Source organism: Saccostrea cucullata, unplaced genomic scaffold (genome assembly GCF_032062105.1).
Source record: "Saccostrea cucullata isolate Sc308-1 unplaced genomic scaffold, CSIRO_AGI_Scuc_v1 ctg1, whole genome shotgun sequence".
Taxonomy (NCBI): domain Eukaryota; kingdom Metazoa; phylum Mollusca; class Bivalvia; order Ostreida; family Ostreidae; genus Saccostrea; species Saccostrea cuccullata.
In genome coordinates this window covers 726,311-737,974 of record NW_026920581.1, presented here as the reverse complement: position 1 = coordinate 737,974, position 11,664 = coordinate 726,311, and the positions used below count along the sequence as shown (strand labels likewise).

At 35.1% G+C, this 11,664-nt stretch overlaps 1 protein-coding gene across 1 annotated transcript in view; it reads right to left on the bottom strand.

Annotated features, from left to right (window-relative positions):
* Positions 1 to 2,858: 2,858 nt before the first annotated feature.
* The window catches only part of LOC134252091 (fatty acid synthase-like), a 51,284-nt gene continuing 42,478 nt past the window's right edge, over positions 2,859 to 11,664 (bottom strand). The window contains exons 35-36 of the mRNA XM_062734534.1: positions 6,855 to 7,054; positions 2,859 to 3,258 (exon numbers count right to left, since the gene is read on the bottom strand). Of these exons, the coding sequence (XP_062590518.1) occupies positions 3,065 to 3,258; positions 6,855 to 7,054 (394 nt within the window). The 3' untranslated portion in view covers positions 2,859 to 3,064. The remainder of the gene's footprint in view (positions 3,259 to 6,854; positions 7,055 to 11,664) is intronic.

Here is an 11,664-nt window from a genome sequence, read left to right as displayed (position 1 = left end):
CAGTGGCACTCCGTGAGTGGGGTTTGAGCCACATTGGACCAAGAGGAGAGAAGACAAGGATTTTTCATATAAATTCTGTTATGACCTTAACCTTTGACCTAGAAACATTGTTCAAGGTCATTGCACACCCTTTACGCAAAGACACTCTGTGGGTGAAGTATGAGCCAGATTGGGTCAAGGAGAGAAGAGATATGCTTCGGACAAGAGATCTCTGACAAACTGATCACTATAGGGTGCTTGCAGAGTGGGGCTCTAGTTAAATCTTTTACTCTAGGGCATCAAGAGGTCAAACTATTGACATAGCTATATCAAGGGCCAAAAATTGGAGCATTCTCTCTCAAAAGTGCATATCCACCATATAGGACTATTTCTACCTACGTAGCTATTAATACCTACCTAGGTATTTAAAGCTACCGAAAGTAGCTATTTTTACCTACTTTCTGCTTTACTTGCACTTTGTGGCCAAATGCAGGAATGGCGCAACATGGTGAGCACAAAATTTCTTGATATAGTCACACTGATGATGGATATGACAAAAATTTTGCCAAACAATGATTACTTCGTATATTATCAATTTTGCATAGAAACTAATGTAAAATTGCCGATTCAGGAAGTAATCATTTTTTGGCCAAAATTTTGTCGTATTCATCATAATTGTGACTACATGTATATCAAAAGAAATGGTATTCACCAAGTTGCGCCGTTTGGTTTTTGTGCCGCAAAATGCAGAAGTTAAAAAAAGTAGGTAAAAATAGCTACTTTGGGTAGCTTTAAATACCTAGGTAGCTATTAATAGCTACGTAGGTAGAAAAAGTCTTTGGACTGGACCTGTATAGGTAAATCAAGACGGCATTGAACATAGATCCCAATGCACATTACATCACTGCCGTTACACACAAGGACAAACTAACCCAACCACTCATGTAAGTGACTGTATATCTCCTCAAACTCTGTTGTGAGGGGATAATTACCAACTATAGTAGAGATGATGACCTGAATGGAACCTGCTTTTAGAAAAAGGATATGATGAAAGGGATTGGGGTGATGCTCATTCTATCCATGCCATGAATTTGAGATATTCAGAGGTATATTGTGGAAGCATCAATTTTCATGAGGATCAAATTTCGTTGATTTGTCATCTAAAAAGGTTTTGTCTGCATTAAATTTTGTTTTTTCTAGAGATATCTTGATATGAGAATGCCTATGAAAAAATTGTGTGGGATTTAATTTCGTTGCTAATTGTTAAAAATGAATTCTCGACAAATATTTCTGCTTTTACAGTACCCGTACATGTATTTGAATATTGCATTAACTCTGATGGTTTGCCTTCACCCCTCAGGCCCCTGGTGGGCAGGGGCAATGAAATTCATATTTATGCCCCCTTCGAAGAAGGGGGGGCATATTGCTTTGTAATCCGAGATTCCTCTGACTCTAACCCCCGCTTTTATATTATGACTTGTGCACACAAGTCATAATATAAAAGCGGGGTTAGAGTCAGAGGAATCACGGATTAATTGCTTTGCTGCTGTCTGTCGGTATGTCGGTCAGTCTGTTGGTCCATTTAGTTTCCGTTCATTTTCTTCACACCCGTTGCACATACTGAAATGAAATTTGGTATACAGGTATATCAGAATATCTAGGTCAAGTTCTGTTTTGGGTACCATCGCACCATAATTGACAGAGTTATACCCCTTGGACTTAGAAAAATTCCAATTATTTGCAGTTTCTGTTCATTTTCTTTGGAGAGGTTGCACATATTGAAATGGAATTTAGCACACAGATTAGTCAGATGAATATATAGGTCAATTTATGTTTTGGGTACGATTTCACCATTTTTGACAGAGTTATGCCCCTTGGACTAAGAAAAAATTCCAAATTGTGGGAGAGGGGGGCATAAGTGTTTTACAAAAATCTTGTTTAATTCGTCTCTTTTGCCAATACATTCTGCTTTAGTGAAGCCTTTCTAATAGGACACACACTATGAGATAAATTTCATGTTGTAATGGAAAGAGTGTTGGATTGCACAGTGTAAAAAACATGGAAAACAGTAAAATGGGAAGGAAATTTAAGATCAGAATTCACAGCGTGACAAATTGTACAGGTGTCGGATGAGATGGTTTTCACTGTATATAATGAAACTGGCTGAAATTGGTTTAGCTGATGCATAGAAAGAGCTGAAAATGTTGAAAGGACTACTGATTCCTGGCTCCGAGCCATAAAACTTAGATGAGCTCACTTTTGATCTTGGTCTCTATTTTCCACTCTATACATGTATTCCTTTTGAATATATTTACATGCAAAACCAAGATCAAAAGTGAGCTATCTCAGTTTTATGGTCCTGGAGCCTGGTGTTGCATGATGATGGGGTAAAAATGGATTGCAATATAAAGGTCACCTTTATAACTTGGGCAACTAAAATTAACTGCCCATAATCCTGACCAGAGTGGGACTGGGTCATTTAACTGTAAAGTCTATTACATTTGGCTGTGTACTCTTTTTATTGCCTTTGGCAGAAAGCAACTTCTGATAATTCAAGAACAATGCCAAATGTTCTGCACACATTTTGGAAATTCGTCAATTTCATCAACGTTCACATAGTCAAAATTTTCCACATCTATATACCCTCAATAAGTTTAAGATACGGTGATTTCTTTACAATGCTGAAATTTATTCATCAAGTAAATGACAAATACTAAAACAAATAGCATATTTCAGTGCTTTGTACATACTTTTGACATTAAACTGTCACTTTTTCCAAACACTTAAACAAATACTTAAGGATACAAAAAGATTTCAAAAAATAATTAATAAATCAATATACTTTTAAATCAATACACAATACATGTAAATACTGTACAATCAGATAGCATTTAATAAATATCAACAATTTTTACTGAATATTTTTTATGTACATATTGCCAAATATTTTTCTCCAAAGTGTTAAGTACAAACATTTCAGACATAATATCAAAAGTTCATAAAATTTTAAGTGTGGTTTGAAACTGATTCAAACTTCAGCAGCTTTTATGGAGGACTGCACCCCTGATTTTTGCAGTTTTCAGCCTTAACAGTCCTTTATAATTTCCATGATTTCCTTGGCCACAGCCTTTCCATCATCATCTTTGAGGAAGGACTCGTGTGTTCCATTGTAAAACCTCACATTCACATTTCCAGTGCACCAGTCTTTCAGTCCATAATCCATTGGGATCGGGGTGGGAAGTGGGAGATCAGTCTTAATGCGTAATAAATGGATATCTCCTAAAAGTGTAAAGAAATTTCAGGCATAATATAATTTACTCCAATTCATCAGATACAGAAGAATTTCCATTTGACAGGTTTTTAGCTCACCAACTGAGCTTTTCTAATCACCTGTTGTCTGTCCGCCTGTTTGTAAACTTTTCACATTTTTCATGTTCGGATCTAGAGGGGGGTCGGGGTCTAGAAGATGATTTATAAAGGTTTTTTTCCCCTATATACAGCAAAACTTGTTTAGTAAGAACACTGATATTGCGAATTTACGAATATAGTGAACTTATCTTGGATCCCAAGCTATATAAATTTAATGAATTTCTTATATGGATATAGCGAATTACGGATATAGCGAAGTAATTTCACAGGTTCCAGTGACTTCGTTATAACCGAGTCTTGCTATATCTAAATGTAAAACTTGGATCCCATATTGTAGCCCCGCCCAACCCCTGGGGATTATAGTTTGAACAATTTAGAATCTACACTACAAAAGGATGTTTCCATCCAAGTTTCAGCTTTGCTGGTTCAATGGTTCTTGAGAAGATTTTTAATAACCCTTCCCTATTTTTAGGTGACCTAAGTAAACTCAGGTGACCTATTGCTATCCGTTTTTGTCCGTCGTCGTTCGTCGTGCATTAACATTTGAACATTTTCAGCTTCTTCTCTGAAACCACTGAACCAATTTCAACCAATTTTGGCATATAGCATCTATGGGTGAAGGGAAACAAAAATTGTGAATTTCATGGTCCCTGACTCCCTGGGGGTGGGGCCAAACCACTAAAATTAGTGCAATCTTTAAAAATCTTCTTCTTTACTCCTGGACATCAAGCAGTCAAACTGTTGGTATGATTGTAATCAGCATTGAGTCCTCTACCAAAATTGTGAAATTCATGGCCCCAGGGTCAAGGGTTTTAGTACTAGGGTGGGGCTAAATAGGTTTATAGTGAAAATGCATTATTTCTTTGAAATTCTTTTCTAAACTAACCAAGTGCATAGTTGAGTTGAAAATGACTGCCTCTACCAAAATTGTAAATTTCATGGCCCCAGGGTCAGGGGTTCTAGTGCTAAGGCGGGGCTATATAGATTATATAGTGAAAATGCATAAATTCTTTGAAATTCTTCTTCTCTCTTTGTGGGCATTAAATTAACTAACTAAGTGCATAGTTATGATGAATAAGGCTGCCTCTTCCAAAATTCTGAATCTCATGGCCCCAGGGTCAGGGGTTCTCATGCATTAATTAATCTAAGTAGCTGCAGATCTGTAGCTCTCCGAAAAAAAAAATATATTGATAGACCGGAGAGCTACAGTGCCATCCATTGAAAAAACTGTATATTTACTGCGCACAAAAAAGTGCGCTCGGTTCTTAACTAATTCTTCCAAATTCTTACCTCAATTGCAAATAAGGAAAGATTTCAAAAAATTCCTTTATCTTCTATCGAGTACTCTTGTAGTTGACATCCGAACGAAGCATATTGGACCGAATTATCTTTGAAACCAAAATGGCAGTATAAATAAGCGAAATGTTCCATGATTACAATATCAGGGTCAGGAGGACTATTAACAACAATTATGAGGAGTTTGGTTGTGGAAAAAGCGAAAGAATATGTTAGAAACACACAGTTAGTAATATTTTGAGATTACAGTTTGAAAAAAATTGAGAAATAAATCGAGAACCGAGCGCACTTTTTTGTGCGCAATAAATATACAGTTTTTTCAATGGGTGGCACTGTAGCTCTCCGGTCTATCAATATATTTTTTTCGGAGAGCTACAGACCTGCAGCTATAATCTAAGGCAAATTTACTACCGATATTCGGTGTTTTTCCCCTAGAGAAAATGTCCCAATAAGATCTAATTTTTCCCTTTTGATGAGTAAAATATTCCCCTTACAGTAATAAAAACCTTAAAAATTTCTTTTCCTTCATAAAAACTGAAAATTTTAATTAAAATTTTTCAGTATATGAGAAATATGGTTTTACTTTGTGACATTATGCGCTTTAAATGGTCATAAAAATGCCGAAATTCGATTGCTTCCCAAGCAGGGCTTGCCCTGCACTCCCTCGAGTGGTTCCCAGACCCCAGCTGATTTTCCCAATTTCTCCAGAAGGAGTAGTTTCCCTCAAAACCTAGATTAATCCCTGGTTCTAGTGGCACGGCGGGGCTATATAGATTATATAGTGAAAATGCATAAATTCTTTTTCTCTTTTTGTAGACATTAAATAAACTAACCAAGTGCATAGTTATGTTGAATTAGGCTGCCTCTTCCAAAATTGTTAATTTCATGGCCCTAGGGTCAGGGGTTCTAGTGGCAGGGCGGGGGTATATAGATTATATAGTGAAAATGCATAAATTCTTTGAAATTATTCTTCTCTGCTCCTGAGTATTAAATAAATTATAACCAAGTACATAGTTATGTTGAATAAGGCTGCATCTTCCAAAATTGTGAATTTCATGGCCTCTTGGTTGGGGGTTCTGGTTTTAGGGTGGGGCTCTATTGATAATATGGTGAAAATGCATAAATTCTTTAAAAATCTTCTTTTCTGCACCTGGTTATTAAACCAATGAACTATGTACATAGCTATGAGGAGGAAGGATGCCTCTTTGAGATTTCTGAATTTCAGGGCCCCTGGATCAGGGCTTCTTGTGTTAAAGGGGGGGGGGGCTCTAATGTTTATATAGTGATGAAAATGCATGAATTCTTTGAAAATCTTTTCCTTTGCTCCTGGATAATATGTCAATGATTTTATTACATATTTATGATGAAGAAAGCTGCTTCTGCAAAAATGGTTAATTTCCGGGCCCCTGGGACAGAGTTACTTGGGGGGGGGGGTGTACATAGTCTGAAAATAATTTAATGCTTTGAAATCTGCACTTTAGTATTAATCAACAACATGATGAAATAAAAATTATAAAATTTCCAAAATTTAGAAAGATGTGGCCCCAGGGTCAGTGGTTCCTGTGGGGTGGGGTGCACAACTGATGAAGTGGAAATGCATTTTCTCTTTGTTACTCTGACCTACCTCTGGATATTAAGTAACCGAAGTAAGCATGCTAAGTGTATAGTTATGATAAGCAATGGTGCACCTTTCAAAGTAGTGAATTTCATGGCCTCTGATTTAAACCACGAATCAATTTCAATTGTTGGAAAGTTGTTACATGATACTCAGGTGACCTATAAGGCCAAGGGGCCTCTTGTTGATTATTTCCTCTCATAAAGGGAATATGCCCTTCATTTTATCAAATTAAAATCCTCTTCACCCAGGGATGTTTTGTACAAAGTTTGGTTAAAATTGTACCAGTGGTTCTTGAGAAGTCATTGAAAATGTGAAACCTTTACAGAAGGATGGACAGAAAATGGACACTGGGTGATCAGAAAAGCTCACTTGAGCTTTTAGCTTAGGTGAGCTAAAAACAGAAAGCAAAAGTTCAATTTGTGACATGAGTGACCTAAAAAAAAGAGTTGACATGGAAGGATATGTCGATGGCTATTACAAACCCATAGAAAATATGATGAGTGTAAATCGAAAATAACCATAACACAAATATATATCAGAAACCCTGTCCAGCAATGTCCTGATGTTTTTGAAAGACTTCAAAGAAACAAACCTTGAAATTTTTGCCCCGTATTGCGGTATTTGTAGCCAATCTTTACACTGGTCACAAAATCTTTGGCAGCTTCCCTCCGTTTCAATCGGACCAGTTCTTCTGCTGCATCACTGAAGCCATACATCTTAGGGGGAGTAATAAAACCCTTCATTTTTATTTTCTGTTTGGCAATCAGCCACCTTGATTTCGCTGGATTTGGACTGCAAAGGATATATCACAAAAATATTAACTGAACACGATTTTAATTCAAATTGAATAAAACCAGAAGTCTCTGTCGAGACTGAAGCTCTACTGGTTTGTACTTGTAGCAAAGGAAGAGAAAAGTACTTATAAGCAGATGGGAATTGAAACTTTAAAACAGCAATAAATTATATTACAGTCAAAACTGCCATAGCGACCCACTGTATTAAGCGACTCACTGTCACATGTGACCGTAAAAATTCCCCCAACGCTACCTGTATTAAACGACCACCTGTCTAACGCGACCAACGACCCTGATTTTCCTGACCATTTTTAGTCATTTCAAGCTATTTTACCTGAATTTAACGACTACAAAATTTCCGATTCCTACTTTCAATTTCGGTCGAGCATGCTTTGTTTTTGGTTCAAAACAACTATAGACACTCTTTTATTTCATTTAATAATTATATAATGTGAGTTTAATGAATAAAACAACATTTAAAAATGAATATCTTTTCTACGCTTTGATATTTATTGAATAAACATTAAAATCTAAATCATAAACATCACGTTTTTCTGTCCAGTGATCTAGCGCCATTTTGAAATTAGACGTACGTTCGAGGTCAATCCCGATATCATTTCATGCTATAAGGGCCAAATGGATATTCAGCTATAAAACCTGCCTGTTTAACTTTAATTAAGGTATTCAATGTATAACGAAGGTATTTTGACTGATTTTAAATAATTTTAAACTAGTTAAAAGCACACAGCTAGAAAACGATAAAAGTGAAATAAACCAAATTCACAAGACTGATAACATGTAAGGAGACAGTCATTTTGCACATTTACAGTTTTTGATGAGTTATCTGCCCTTGATGAAAAGAAGAAAATTTTTGATTTCACAAAATTTCTGCGGTAAATAATTTATTTTATTTTATATTTTAATAAAGAGGGAGTTTATGCATATTTTCACCAAGAGATTTCTTTGAAATTCAAATTATTTTTTACAATATCTTATAAAAACATGCACTGCCCATAGACTTCAATGTAAAATTCAAAGTGATATTAATTGGACAATAATCAAAATTTTGTAAATTCCTTTGGTGGAGCAATTTCATTTGATTATATCTTCAAATTACTACCATGATTAAAAATATTGGACCGTTCATATATTAGGTATAAAATATGGTCGTTATACATTGAAACATCAGACCAAAACTGTAGGAGGAGTAGCTTTTTGAAAGAATTTCACAGAAATACCTTAACAAGTAACCAAATCATAGATGTTTATTTAAGTGCATTGTGTCACCAATGGATATGTAAACACAGGCTAGTTAGCATCCACACCATGTGATAATTGAAGTGATTTTTTTAAAAATACCTGGTCAAAAACAGGCAATTAGACACGGTAGTTCAGTAATGAAAAAAAAAATTAATTAGGTTAAATAAGTATTTCAGTCATAAATATAATTTAATTTGATACCAAGTGCATAACAAAAATCATGATACAGTTTTAATTCTTAGTAATATGCAAAACATACGAAGTTATGTATAGGCTATCATGTAATAAAAAAACTTATAAGGGAAAAAAAACCTCTTCAGCTTTTTTATACTGTATAAAAAAATATTAATATTTTCGGATGTTCACAATATTTAACCATTTTTCAAATGACTTATGTGCAGATCAAGATTTTTTTAAATTTCTTAACAGGACATTTGTAAAAGCATTTTGGAGTTGAGCAGTACCTATTAAAAAGTGGAAATAAACATAAGGTGTTGTAAAATACATTCAACATACACGTGATATTTTCAGCAGTGTATATTTGAACACTTCGGAAAATATTAAGCAACCTGTATTAAGAGACCACCTGTCATATGTGACCTTTTTTCCTTTCTCCGGTGGAAGGTCTCTTAATACAGGTTTGACTGTACATTATATCATAATCAGACTAAAACTGTATTTGGAATAGCATTTTAAGAGTATTTAACTGAAATTTCTATTTTTAGTAACCATGGCAACACCGTTCATTGAAGTCAAAAACTGATATATAGAATTATGTATCTTAGTGTAGTCTACTTGTGTGCCAAGTTATATTGACATCAGACCAAAACTGTAGGAGGAGTAGCTTTTTGAAAGAATTTCACAGAAATTTCTATTTTTAGTAAGTGCGGCAACACCGTTCATCGAAATCAAAAACCGATACATAGAATTATGTATCTTAGTGTAGTCTACTTGTGTACCAAGTCATATTGAAATCAGACTAAAGCTGTAGGAGGAGTAGCATTTTGAAAGAATTTCACAGAAATTTCTATTTTTAATAACCGCGGCAACATCATTCATCGAAATCAAAAACCGATACATAGAATTATGTATCTTAGTGTAGTCTACTTGTGTACCAAGTCATATTGAAATCAGACCAAAGCTGTAGGAGTAGTAGCATTTTGAAAGAATTTCACAGAAATTTCTATTTTTAGTAACCGCGGCAACACCATTCATTGGAATCAAAAACCGATAAACAGCATTATGTATCTTAGTGTAGTCTACTTGTGTGCCAAGTTATACTGAAATCAGACCAAAACTGTAGGAGGAGTAGCATTTTGAAAGAATTTCACAGAAATTTCTATTTTTAGTAACCGCGGCAACACAGTTCATCGGAATCAAAAACCGATACATATATATTATTATAACAGTAACTTGATCCGAAGGGTCGTATCACGCCATCATTTGTTTTGTTTAAAAACTGAATGAACATTCAGAATTATTGCTTCTAGGCTATTTCTGATTTTCAGCAAAGATCATTCTTCAAAAGGCTATAAGTAAAGCAGCCAATCCAAGCAAAATGATGAGCATGAAAAATATTTGAATTTGTACAATTTATGTCAAACTTAAGGTGTTTCTGTCTTCTTCCTTGCTGTTGATACGCGAAGCGTCGAGGTACCTGATTTCATTTAAGGCTTATAATATATCATCATATTACATGAAAGATATCGAACAAGACGTGATACGGCTTAACATGTATGGACAAGTTACTGTTATAATGATAAATTTATTATATACCCCCTTATAACTAGCTAAATGTAGCAGAGTAAAACTTTAAAGATCAATTGTATAATATATTGTATAATATTTATCCATAAAACAAAGCATAATGACAAGGGACTTTTTAACGCGCAAGAAAAATAACGTCATGTTTTTGCGTACTACGTCATCAGTTTCAGAGAGTGGTGATATGGATTCAGAAAACCACAGTGTGGTGATCCGGAAAATCGGATCAAACTCTGTAAAATTAACAGTAACAAAAACAAGGAAATTGATGGGCATATAATAAACAGAATTATGTATCTTAGTGTAGTCTACTTGTGTGCCAAGTTATATTGAAATCAGTAGAGCTAAAAATTCAGTGGTTGAGTTAAGAAACTGTACGGTAATTTCTTAAATCCCTGAGGATATGTTGCTCATGAAAACTGTAAGAATTAGAGAATTGATATTCTCTAACATACTAGTATTGCTCAGCACAATGATTTTTGTGATAAAAATATCAAGAGGCTGCAGTCATAAATAGGTTTCCAAATTATGCAACTTTAAACAAAGGAAACACCATTTTTCAAATCAAAAACAGATTTATGCATGTTATTTTAGTATATTTATGCAAGTGTATTAATTAGAAGCATATATTGAAAATAAACCAAAACACTGAAAGAGGAGTGGCATTTTGATTGATTGTATATATATGATGTAACATCCCTCTCAAAAATTTTTCACTCATATGGAGACTCCACCATTTGCCGGTGGATAGCTGCAAATTTTTTCCTTTACTTGGCACTTAGAGCCATTGAGCAGGGAGGGATCTTTTTCGTGCCAGCACCTACTGCGACACAGGACATTAATTTATACGGTCTCATTGGAAGGACCAGTCTCCACATCCCAAAGTGGGATAGTGGCTTATTGAAAAATTATTTCAAAACAGACAGACATACAGCTAGATAGATGGGCACCTTGCCTTCACATAAACTTATCTGTTTTTTGACCATGGAGCATTACATGTTCAGAGTTTAAAAATGGTCAACTCATGATGGATGAAAACAGATACCAGATATCATTGAGATGGTGGCCATCTCAAAGGGCCCCGCTTTCAACAATGAACATGAAAATGTAAGGTAGTTTAAAAGGGTTTATTTTGAAGAGGAACATTTGTGTACTACAGTAAAAGTCATTTTGTACGACTTCACGGATATTGCGAATTTACAGACATATATCGAAGTTATCTTGTATCCCCAGTTATATAAATTTACTGGAATTAAGGGGAAAAAAATTATGCACCAAACAAAGATTTTAAACAGAGAGGCTAATTCTGACCATGACCTAGAAACTTTGACCAAGGTCACTGCATATCCATTGACCAGTGGCACTCTGTGAGTGAAGTATGAGCCAGAGAGAGAAGATATGCTCGGAACATGGATTTTTCAAATAATTCTGCTATGGCCTTGAACTTTGACCTAGAAACATGGTTCAAAGTCGCTGCACACCAGTTACCCAAAGGCACTCTGTGGGTGAAGTATGAGCCAGACTGGGCCAAGGAGAGAGAAGATATGCTCCAGACAAGAAATTTTTCATATAATTCTTCTATGA